The following is a 13,036-nucleotide window of genomic DNA, read 5'->3' as shown; positions in this document are numbered from 1 at the left end:
ACACGCTGCTCGTTATGCATCGACTTCCTCCAACGAAAATGATTCCTATCAAGTTTTGGCGACGATTTCTCTTCATTATGTTCAATTCTTCTAATCCTATCCGTTGGTTGAGCGATTAATAACGCCTTTCCTCTCTCGCGTAAAGAAACCACAAACTCTTCTACCGTAGGTAATGTGTCTCGAGATCGCTGCTCCTCCTATCGGAGGCGAGTAGCCGAATTTACTCGCGAGAGATGCGCGGAAATGGCAAACTGATCGACGAACGACTTTTAGTTGCTAATAACGATCAATAATTAGCATTCAACGCATCGGACGCGGCGATTAATGACTCGGGGAAATAATCGTTAATCGGAGGGCCTTCCAAAATGGCCTGCACGTGCTTATTAATTAATATTAGTGGATCGTTGTAATAGTCGGTCAACGTCTTCCACGCTATGGGATAATTATCTGCGGTAATTTCGAGCGCACGTATCTTCTCTGCGGCCGGTCCCGATAAACATGATTTTAGATAGCTAAACTTTTGTATGTCCCGAAGATCAGAATTCTTTCCTATCACCGATAGGAACGCGTCCACAAAACTCGGCCATTCTTCGTGTTGCCCGTCGAACCGAGGCAACTGCACTGCTGGTATCCTATAATTATTTTCTATGGACGGACTGTTAGTCACTATGCCCGAATGAGAAGTAAAACTCGCAAGCGGTGAATTTGTACTTTGAACGCTAATTGTTTCGAATCTTTCTACTATTAACTCGGCTTCGGCTTTGATCTCGAAAGCGATTTCTAAATTTGCGTTAATCTCCTAAAATAATGCTTGTTATATTTATTTACATATTAATATATTATTGTATAGTATTATACTATTTTTTAAAAATGTATTCTCTTTATTGTCATTTATATCTACCCCCGACAATTGTTTCTCTGAACCATTGAAAACGTAATGTATATATAAATTTCACCTTCATGAAATAAGATATGTCACAATGAAGTAAATAGTTCATTTTTAATTATTACTGTTCTTATTATTATTACCATTATTACATTTCGTATTTCATTCTTTTTTTCTCTTTTCTTTTTCTAATACATTGAACGTAATTGTATTTACTATTTCTTTTCATTTATTATAATTTTTTTTTTATTTTTTATTAATTTTGCTTTTCGTCGTGATATTATTATTACGTTGTAAAATAGATAAAACGTAAAAATAGAAATGTTTGTAGAACATCTTCCTATCAATCATCCCCTCTTCCCTACAAGAAGGACCATTTAATTACATCTAAACTCCATTATGAAAATGTCGTCGTATATTTGCTAAGATTATGACGATAAGGCTTCCGAGTTAATAAGATTAGTGAAACGTACTGTTACACCATTTACCACCATATCACCACCATTCACCATTCGCAACTTTTTATTACTATCACCCATGTTCTTCTTTCCATCCTTCTTCTTTTCGACGAGTTTCCTCCTCCTTCTTTCATCTCTTCTATAAAAAAATTAAAAATAAAATAAGAAAAGCGAAAAAAAATAGTGCTGAGAGCGAACCTTATTTTCTCTTTTTTTCAGTGTACAGTGTAAAAAAAGAAAAAAAAATATTACTAAACAAAAAAACTAAACGAATATTTTGCGAGACATATTATCACATGTGTAGCAGCCGATATATAGAAACACATATACACACACGCACATACATATACAGCACGATTTCGTGTCTCGCCTAGATTGCATCGGACATTGTCCTTGTATTTATAAATTTAATTACACTTACATACACATCATACGTATTCATGCGTATGCATATGATATTACAGTACGTATACATAAAACACACACACACATAAGACGATTAAAAACGATATGTGTATATATATATAGTAATATACACAAATAAAGATACATAATACATATACACATTAATAAATAATAATGAATATACGTAAAGTGCATCGCGAACGATACACACACACACACACACACACATATACACACTTAAAGTACGCGTAGATTAAAAATATGATTTCACGTGAGAATAAATGTGTTTAAGATAGAAAACAAGAGAGAGAATAAAGTACAAATTATGAAATGTTTTGAATAGGTGAATCTAGGTTTTGTACGTATCCTACACATACGCATAAACCAACCAACCCTCTGCCGACAAATTGTGAATGAATAAAATGATGCGAGAGAGAGAGAGAGAGAGAGAGAGAGAGGGAGAGAGAGAGATAGATACATAGAAATAATGTATTTAACATCGTGGCGTTTGAATCATTTATAAATCGTTTGTAACGATTGTTGTTTGGCACGAGCTAAAGTCAAATCTTTTACATGTGGAATAAGTTTTGTTTGTTCTAGTAGTTTAGCACCAGTATCGCAAGGTGTGCCATCTAAATCGGTAAATATTACAATATTGTCGTGCCTTAATTGTAGAGAGTCTCGTGAGACTCCTACATTTTTGTTATCATATTTAAGTTATTGTTTGTTCTTGGTTGTGTCTGTGGAGAGTATAGTCGTTCGTAGTCACTAGAGTTTTCACTGTCTGTATTTTCGTCCTCTAGTGTTGGTGTTGCTAAACGTGACGTGTTGTCGAGGTCATCTGTGTCGTCAGCTGTCACGTCGGGGTCACTGTCCTCGTTATCCGTCATCGTGTCCTTAGTTTCAAAATGAATGGTACTATCGTCGGAATCGTATGTGTTTATAGGAAGTACTTTTTTAGTTTCTATCTGATTTCGTGATAGGGCGTCAGCGTTAGCATTCGCAGTTCCTGGCTTATAAATGATTTTAAACGTATACTCAGCCAATTTCAGACTCCACTTAACTAATCTTGATGTCGGGTCTTTTACCGACTTTAGCCAAACTAGTGGTTTGTGATCAGTTATGAGGGTAAATTCTCGGCCGTACAAATATGGCCTAAAATAATTCGTAGCGAAAACTATTGCCAATAATTCTCTTTCAATAGTTGAATAATTCATTTCAGCTTTATTTAAAATTCGCGAGCAATAGGAGATGGGTAAATCCTTACCGACGGGGCCTTGACTCAACACGGCGCCGATTGCATAACCGGATGCGTCTGTTGTGACGTTAAAAGGCAAAGAGAAACTTGGATATTGTAAAATTGGTTCTTTGCACAAGGCATCACGCAGTGAGCAAAATGCGTTTTCTTGGATGGATTCCCATCTGAATAGAGCCTCCTTTTTAAGTAAATCTGTTAAAGATTTTGCTACTTTTAAAAAAGCTGGTATAAATCTTCTGTAATATCCAGCAAGACCTAAAAATTGGCGAATTGATTTAATATTGTTGGGACGCGGAAATTCTTTTACTGCTTTAAATTTTTTTGGATCAGGCTTTACGCCGTTTTCTCCTATAATATGGCCCAAATAAGCTACTTCTCGTCTGAGGAATTCGCATTTATCGGGCTGCAGTTTTAGATTTGCTATACGAAGACAATGCGCGAGTTTATTAAATTTCGCTTGATGCTCATTGAGTGATCTCGCGTAAAGAACCACGTCGTCCAAATATACAAACATTTCTTCGCCTTGTAAACCGGTCAAGACATGGTCCATTAACCTCTGAAAGGTTGCTGGAGCGTTTTTTAAACCAAATGGCATTCTATTAAATTCATAATGACCATGCAGGGTCCAGAAGGCTGTCTTGGCGCTGTCATCCGGATGCATTTCGATTTGATGAAATCCGGATTTCAGGTCAAAAGTAGAAAAATATTTTGCCGCGCCGAGTTGGTCAAGTATCTCCGTAATATTTGGTATAGAGTACGCATCTCCTACCGTTTTTTCGTTAAGATTCCTATAATCGATCACCATCCGCCACTTTGGGTTACCTTTTGAGTCAGACTTTTTCGGTACTATCAAAATGGGTGAATTATAAGGTGAAAGAGATGGTCTTATTATGCCATCGTTGAGCAACTCCGAGGTTTGTTTCTTTACTTCTTCGTTATGTATTGGCGGAAATCTATATTGTCTGGTGTGCACCGGAATGTCATCGGTAGTAATTATTCGATGTTGTAAAAGGTTGGTGCAACCAAGCGGTTCGCCAGGAAGATGAAAAATATCTGCGTTTTTGTCTAATAATTTGGAAACAGATTCTGCCTCTTCTGTATTTAGGTGATCAAGGCGAAGGAGTGTTCTAACAAAGTCTGGTCTGGAGAAGGTTGGAGTTTTAGGAGATTCTTGAATTTTACTTGTTTCAGTTGGATCAGCGCAAGGTGATACGGATATATTATAAAGGTTGTGCAAGCATTCGTTTAAGTTATCAACTTCGGATGTGGATTTATAGGAATCACATGGTAAATTTGGAAGAGTTCCTATACTATATGCCAAGAGTTCCAATTTTGGAGTTTGTAGTGAAACAAATCTCGAAGTTGTATTGATGAGTCTGAAATAGGCTTTTCGATCTATGTTTTCTACCAGTGCTTCGCCGGCATAAATTCCCTTTGGAAGCTGTATTCGCGGAATATAACCATCTTTAACATCGGCGTTTATAACGTGGCAGAAAATTACCCTTGAAGTTCTAGGTGGTATGCTAACCTTGTCGCCGACCGTAAATGGAATTTTTTTATTCTTTACTATAAGCACTTCCTTGATATAGTCGACATTTGTCGGAATGGAACGAAGGAACTCGTTGCCTAATATTCCATCTGTAGAAATAGGGAAGTGATCGTCTATTACGTGAAATGTGGTCTTCTCTCCGAAAATAACGAGTTCGACAGTACCTAACGTTTTTTGTGTGTCGGGAGAGATACCAGTCAGTTGAACTATTCTTTTTGTGTTTATAATTGTCTTTTTAGTTAAATTTTTTATTTTAATTAAGTTAATATCCGCGCCTGTGTCTATCATAAGTGTCACTTCTTCTCTCAACTGTGGAGAAGTCGCGGTGACACATGGAGCCGTCCAAATATTATTTTGTCTTATGTGTTTGATTTCGACGGACCCGCTTTCGGACTCGGACTCCGTGGACGCTGTTTCGGTGTTGGGGAACGACGAGCGTCGTCCGTCGTCCCCTTCACTCCGTTTCCCTGATTCCGTTTTTCTAATTGATATTTTAATTTTCGACAATCAAATATTATATGTCCTAAGGTTTTACAGTAAGAGCATTTCTTTGGACTTTTATATCCCGTCTTTGTTAGGGAGGTTGAACGGTTTGGGGAGGTCCGACCGACTTATTTGAATTATCTTGTCTCTTTTTTATACATCTATTCTCCGTGTGGCCTTGTCTTTGACAGTAGTCACATACCGCTTTTTTAAAACAGTCGCCTTCTTTATGACCAGGCCTTTGACAGTGCTCGCAAACTATGTTTTCGTTAATTTGTCGTATATTAGCCACACGATTTCTAGATGTAGGTGAGGCGTTTCTTTTCTCATCGTCTTTAATTTGCCTATCGATTTTTAAAACACTCATCAATGCTGCGCGGAAATCTGTAAGCTTCTCGAAACATATCGCGGTACGATAATTGCTTGGTAACCCGCGAATGAAGGCGTCGAGGCCTTCTTCTTCGATTTTTCTTTCCACTCTCCTCTCAAGACGACCGACTTGTTTCGCTTCTTCTTCTATTATCGATTGTGTTAGTTCTCTAATCCGACTAAAATAATCTAGGACGTGTTTTCCTATCTTTTAAATTCTGTAGCTAGTTGCCCTCTAAAATAATTGGAACTGTGTGTAGGCGAGAACGCGTCTTTAAGTATTTCAATTAGCTGTTCGACTCTTGTAAATTTAAGACCTTCTACCACTATGTACGCGTGTCCGCTTAATTTAGATACGATCAAACTGGTTAATGATGTCTCTGTTTGGTCAGTATTGTCGGACGGAAGAGAATCCAAAGCCCTTCTGCAAGCTCTTATAAATTGCGAAACTGAAATATTATTACTGTCGAATTTCTGTACGGCTTCTGCTATTTCACGTAATTTTACGGATGTATTCACCGCTCGTGGTGCAGGTAAGGGTGGAGAGTTTTGAGTAACTCTCCTTAAAGATTCCAATTCGCGTCTTAAGTATTTGATTTCTGCTTGTTGGTCGTTATTAGTTTCTACCCTAGTTGAATTTAAATTTTGTCTCACGGATAGTTGTGGAGAATTTGGTCGTGATATATTAGGTGTTCGAGAGAGTGTAACGTATGGATCTACCGGCGTCTGTACCCCTTGGTAGCCACGAAACCCGCCAACGTCCGTACCTAAGGATCCCTGTGATTCGTTTTCCCTAAGTTCAAGCTGACGTGCCCTTAACTCTACTTCTTTTCTTTGAGATGTTAGTTCTTCTTGCTGTTTGCTTAAATCGATCTGCATCCTAAAAAGTTTCTCTTGATACTGTATTATTTCGTCCATTTTCTTATTTAACATAAACTCCTTTTCAATAATTCCTCCTTCGATACCCTCTAAATCTTCGAGGGATAATTGTGTGTCGGATCTGACGCGTCTTTGTTCAGATGCCATTTTTAAGTATAATTATTGTAAAGTTAAATTTAAAATTTATTAATGTTACTGTGAATTAAAATTATTTTGAAACGAAAAATTAATATCCGTATGATTTAAATATATATATACTAATTTCTATCCAGTCGTTCGAAAGAAAAAAAAAATTTGAAATGGCAAATACTCTTTTTTTGGCTATCTTAAGAGTTTAAATTTATAATAGAATTTTAATATTTAAATCTATCAAGAACTCACGGTTCTTAGTGTGAATTAATCAAGCAAATAAAGCAAAGCTCCTTGTTTTGGCGATCCCACCGCTGCCACCAGTTTTTACTTCCTGTGACGTCCCAGATGGGGTTGTCAAAAAGGAGTAAGAAACAATTTTTAATTTTCCTTTTTCCCGGTCAATCTTTTCCAGAATTTACTCGGTTAGGAAGAGTGCCCTGTTTTGAGTCAATCCGTGGAGCCGGACTTTATTCGGGATCTAGGCAAAAGGAACTTTTATCCCAAAATAAGTAAAATCTTTTACTTACCTTGGGGCTGCTGCTCAATAGGTGTTGAAGATGGTTGATAGATGTGATTTCGTCAGTGATTTGGATTGACTTCCCTGATAATAATTGAGGATTTTGGCCAACAGTATTTTAATTCCAAATCACAACACACGATATAAGGTAAAAACAAAATATTCTAAATAACAGTTGATATTAAAAATTATACACTGAGTTTACACAACTTATGTTCGCAATATTAGAAAGAAAACGACGTGTCACAGAGCAAACGTAACTTAACGCAGTATATTAAAGATGCGAGAACGTTCCCTTATAATAGTTGTACAAAAATATTCAAGATTATATCTTAAAGTAGAGTTGATGTTTTATAAGTATAAGGTTTGTCGATAGACTAAAGAAAAAGAAACTATAAAAAAAAAGAAATTTATCGAGTATGAACTATAATGAGCAAGTAACTATTATAAATGAAAATGCGCTTAAATCTTTTCCCACTTTTATACTTTCTCTCCTATATTTAAATATCGTAGTTAGCTACAGATCACGTGATCGACGTGCGATCACGCGATCACGCGAACGACGCGCGATCACGTGCTCCGCATGCTTGGATCACGTGATCGACGTTTACGACTACGTACGCAAAGGAATAGATCACGTGATCAGCGTGTTTATTAATAGACAAAGAAAAAGGAATGGATCACGTGATCGGAGTGTTCTCTTTTAATTTCTTATATTAATCTTAAAATATATATATTATTAAATATTGTTACAATATAAATATAGTATAATAATAAATAAAAATAATTATATTAATTATATTATTAAATATATAATATAATTTAATATAAATACATTATATATTATTATATAAAATATATATAAATATGTGTTACGATAGAGTTGAGAACACTTACATATCGCGTAAAGTCGTCGTTAAGACGTTATACATGGTTGTTTACGATCGACTATTTCTAAACTCTTACTTTATTAAATTTTGTTTTTATACTATTATTAGCATATATATATATAATACTAAATTATATATATATATATAATATAATTTTATTATTAATATATTATTATCCTTTCTTATATTAAAACGATGGTCATTCATGGAAATGCCTATAAAGTTAACAATCGGGTAAACGTCGTCACTAGGACGTGACAATATCCTAACAAACATCCGCACGCACTCACACTAGTGCAGGCGCTAACGTGCACGAGCCCGCATAAGACGTTTACAATTGGCCAGTCCTGACGGTGACCGCCCTCGGTCACTAGACCATCACACATACATAAAGACGAAACGTAAAATGAACATGAACATAAGGTTAATACATACATAAGAAGTACATGAATACAAACAGAAGAATGCAATCAAAAATTAACACATAAAGAAAAGTAATAATCTGGAAGAATAAAATATAAGATAATCCATGCATAAGAAATACAATTAAAATAAACACAAACGCAAGGCTAGTATAAAAAGTCCTAAAAATACTAATATAAAAGGGACTAAAGATTAAATAAACGCGTACATAAGAAATAAAATCACTCGGATACAATATTTCTCTCTCCTTTTTTCTCTCCTTCTTTTTTTTTTTTCTTTTCGATCTAATCAAAACTAAAATAATATTCATTCTTACAAACATGAAGCGAGATGCGATATCGGTGATAATCTTAAAAAGGAAATGAAATGAACATAATAAAATTGGATTTTAATCGTAAGGATAAAATACACTAAATATAAACTTTTAACAGTCGGTACACTATCTTTAAGGAAATAAAATGAAATGAAACATAATTGAGTTTTAATCATAAGGATAAAGTATACTATAAACTCGAGATTGTTCTCTTTTCTCTCTATTCTTTGGCCTGTTCTTTTCCTCGCCAAGGACGCATGTTACAATATTCCCATGTTCCCTGATACGGTCTTTGAGATATTTGGAAGCCTCTATATCGGCAACTACATATCTATCGTTTCGTAATTTTTTTAACTTCGTACGGACCCCTAAATTTGGTATCAGTTTTTTCCGATCCTACAGTGCTATCAAATTCCTTACCAACATAATCACCGACATTAATTCTGACTGTATCTTATAATGGCGTTTGTCATAATACCTCTTGTTATAATTTTGCTTCTCAGCCATTCTATCTTCTGCCTTATTCCTAATTGCTTTTGAATCGCGTTAGCTATTCGCGATGGTGTTTCTAAATAACTACGGACATTATCGACATGTCACCCCTCTGGGTCACACCGAATAATAATTTATTAGGAGATTCCCCGGTTGATGCATACGGACCGTTATTTAAAGCGTATTCAATATCCGTTAAAAATTGATGCCAATCTTTTCCCGATTTGTCATTTAATTTGGCTAACAAAGGCGCTATAACTAATTTATCCCTTAACTCTTCCATTGCTCGCAGGTGCTCCTTGTCGAAAGCGAAGGTAACATTCTTTTTAAGTAAGTCATAAAGTCGTTTCGCCGTAAGGGCGAATCCTTCTACAAATTTTCTAAAATAGGCACATAATCTTAAAACCCTTTGTACGCCCCTGACATTAAGTGGTATCGGGGAATTTTCAATAGCCGCTACGCAACTTACAGTCGGCTTGATTCCTCCTTCTAGCAAATCTTCTATTATTTCCAGAACTTGGTTTTTCTCGAAAAACGATAAGCGACGGGGAGAGAAATGAAATGGCTGATGCTCTTGTAATGTTAATTTCGGCTCCATGCTTATTCTAGGTTTTTCCGGACGAGGTGTATTTAAGTAATTACCTTTAAGATTTCCTTTAAATCATTTGTATTTCCACCGCGATTTCGGTATAATGTCTAATTCGGTAGTTTGATTATTGGTTGAATCATTTATTTCTATATTCATAATCTGATCAATCACTACCTCTTCTTCGGAGCGTTTATCTTTTCTGCTAAAACCTAATCCACATTTTTTTAACGCGTCGCGACCTAAAATAACGGAGTTCACCATTGTAGTATCCGATACTACCAACAGACGAGTGTCAACCCTTTCGCCGTCATCTAATTAAACTAACTCGTTACGAGCCGTTACTTGCAGACGACTATGATTAACACCATAATATTCTCTTCCGAGTTCCAGCGCAGAGTCGATCGGTCCCATCACTACCCTTTCTTATGAAACTAACGGGGCTGCCGGAGTCCAATAAGGTGTTTAGTACTAAGATGTAGTGTATATTGCCTGAATCGACACCATAAGTTATTTTCCTGATGTAGTCGTCATCGGTGGTCACGTTCCTGGTGACGCTGTGGACTTCGCAACACTTCTCGGGCTTTCTGGTCTAAGATGTCAATTTTACCGCACTTGTAGCAGCTGCCTCTATCCCTCTTCGGACGATGGCAGTTCCCCGCAAAATGTCCTCTCTCTCCACAGTTGAAGCATCTGGCATAAGTTTCCTCCGACGGCCTCTTATGGTCAATCGGTTTTCTTTTTCCTTCTCCCGTCGGCCGCCTTCTTCGTATTTTGTAGGACTTCGAGGGCCCGTCGCTCGCATCCTTAACCCGGCGTATAGCGCAATACTTTCGAAAGCCGTCAGCAACGACTCCTGGTCTCGGAAACCAATCATCCAGGCCTGGTTTCTTAATGCAATGTCTAGAATGCCGTCTATCGCATACACCAAAATTTCTTGTTCTGGGAGGGTGATTCGGTAACCCAGAATCATTTTGTCATGTAGGTAATCTCTAAACGACTCGTTGCTATTTCACCTACGTTCCTCAAACTGTCTTCTCAACGTGATAACACTTTGTCGCGAGCTAAACATCTTCCCTATTGCTGCTAATAATTCCTCCATTCCTTAAGTCACGAGTCCGGGTTTTGAGTGAAACCATCGCAATGCTTTTCCCTTCAATTTTAGAATATTATCATAACAATTTCAGTATCCCAAAGCTGGTGCATTCGTTGTATATAGCGCACTCGTCTCTCCCAGACGGTAAAGGTACCAAGGCTTCAATCAAAAACGTCGATCATATCAAAAATTACACTTAAGCTAACCTCGCGGTGTCGATCATTCACTCTTGGTCGTGTTCCGTTGTTCCTCTGAGTTGCCCGACCTCACGCATAAGGTCTTCTACCTGCCGACGGAGACTTTCAACTTCGCCGTCTTCAGTTGCCGGTGTTTCTAAGGCGGTCGCTCCGTCGTCGTAAGTTTTATCTAAGATGGCTTCATCCTTTAATGAGGTTCAGCTAAATCTAATCTTGCCATAAGCTCGGCTTTGGTGCCGCACGTCGCCAAGCTTGAGTGCGTAACTTTTCTCTTAGCTCGGTTACTGTAAGTTTGCGGGTTTTTGCCATGTTTCTTTATTTTCGTAGACAGTTTCAATGCAAATGTTTTCTAAATTTTTTAGACTTTAAATGTTAAGTCACTCAAACACGTAAGTTCACTAATAACATCACTAATAACGTAATAGATTCAATCCCACTTTTCATAACACACGCGCGAATCGCGAATTTCTAATTTAGCGAGTTTGAATCCCACTTCTAAAATTTGTAAACTCTACAGCACATAAGATTTCATAAGACCGACAAAAACTGAACTAACTCACACACTGCTCCTCTATTGTCCGACTGCCCTTTTATACTTTTCCATCGAACAACGGAGCATCGGCCCACCCTCCACCGGTGACGCATACAGCCGCTGTTCTTCAAACTTAATCTTAAGAATATCGATATCCTAAACAAACATCCGAACGCACTCACACTAGTGCAGTTACCAACCTGCACGAACCTGCATAAGCGTTTACAATAATTAATACTCTCTAATCATCTCGAATCTTAATAACAATTTTTACTTCTTTTATATCCTCGTCTATTTCTTTACAGATTATTGTTAATTACCGTGAGCAATTAATAGGCTACAACGCAGAGATAACATATCAAATCTAACGTTTGCACAAACATGAGGAAGCTGAAAGCTTTCTTCAAAATCGTATCCAATCTGTAATGAAATTACATTCAATCTTCGCATTCCCCTTATATATTATCAATATTGTTTTCAATGAATCTAAATTAATAATACAAATTACAGTAAGACAATTATTTAAAGTTATTAAAAAAAGTTATTTAAAACCGACGAGGAACAAAAATAAATTGACACGTTTAAATTTTACTTTATCATTCCTCCGGGGATGTGTTTTTTTTCCTTCCCCTTGATTCCTTCCTTTCTTCTTTCTTCCCTTCTCACAGTTTTTCTTCTTTTCTACTTTTTTTACTAATATTTAGTTTATTTAACATTTATTTTACATTTATTTCTTCAAGAAATCCAATTGTCTGCGAATGGAACTTTATGTGCTCCATCGATTTCGAATTTACTAGAGACTTCTGAACAATTGACTCAGCCTCTGATTAACGGTACAAATTTATACAATTTAAAATTCACAGCAATAACTAATAGTACTGCTAATTATTATTTTTGAACTTATAATTCTTTTTGGTACGTTTGGGAATTTGGTCTTTATTTTTTTACTTTTACTTCTTCAAGATGCATTGTTGTCTACTGCATCAGATGACTATCACAACTATATTACTGTGCAAGCTGATGTGCATTTGGAAAATTCTTCTATGCCGTGTCATCATCGTATAAAATCAAAAAACATTACATTAACAAACATGGAGCAAAGTTCACGATCTCAAGCACGAAATAATCAATATTTAGCTGTTGCTTCGATACATGTATTGTCTAATCAAGATATTGTACCGGATGAATTCGTTAAACCAAGACACACTCATGAATCAGGAATTTCCTCAATCAGATGTACCCTCTATTTACTCTAACTCTTTAGACCAGTTAGTAATTAATCATTCCACTGGTGAGCAAATTGATATGGATTTAGATCCTTTTTTACCATATAGCAATTATCATCAATTTAAAAGAGTTCATAAGGAATTAAAATAAAATCTTTTGCAATTTATTTGATTATCCATGCTCAGTATGTGAAAGATTGTGGTTTAAAAGGATATAAAAGTGCTATCTAATGAACATAAGGATATTCTAATACAATTTATACCCAATGTACCTATGGAAAATACAAAGCTTTGAAATACATGCATACAAGCTTTAAACAAGAAAATATTCCTCTTATATCAAAT

The 13,036-nt window shown here is 36.3% G+C and overlaps 1 protein-coding gene across 1 annotated transcript; it reads right to left on the bottom strand.

The window, feature by feature from the left end:
* Positions 1–286: 286 nt before the first annotated feature.
* Positions 287–1,425, bottom strand: LOC122525764. The gene is made up of 2 exons (XM_043648690.1): positions 1,360–1,425; positions 287–799 (listed from the first exon to the last, which is right to left on the bottom strand). The coding sequence occupies exons 1-2, from the start codon at positions 1,423–1,425 to the stop codon at positions 287–289; spliced, it is 579 nt and encodes a 192-aa protein (XP_043504625.1).
* Positions 1,426–13,036: the final 11,611 nt, after the last annotated feature.

The sequence above is a fragment of the Polistes fuscatus genome, unplaced genomic scaffold (assembly GCF_010416935.1).
Source record: "Polistes fuscatus isolate 324 unplaced genomic scaffold, CU_Pfus_HIC Scaffold9, whole genome shotgun sequence".
NCBI classification, from domain to species: domain Eukaryota; kingdom Metazoa; phylum Arthropoda; class Insecta; order Hymenoptera; family Vespidae; genus Polistes; species Polistes fuscatus.
The sequence above is the reverse complement of the archived record's forward strand: the minus strand, read 5'-3'. Positions and strand labels throughout refer to the sequence as shown.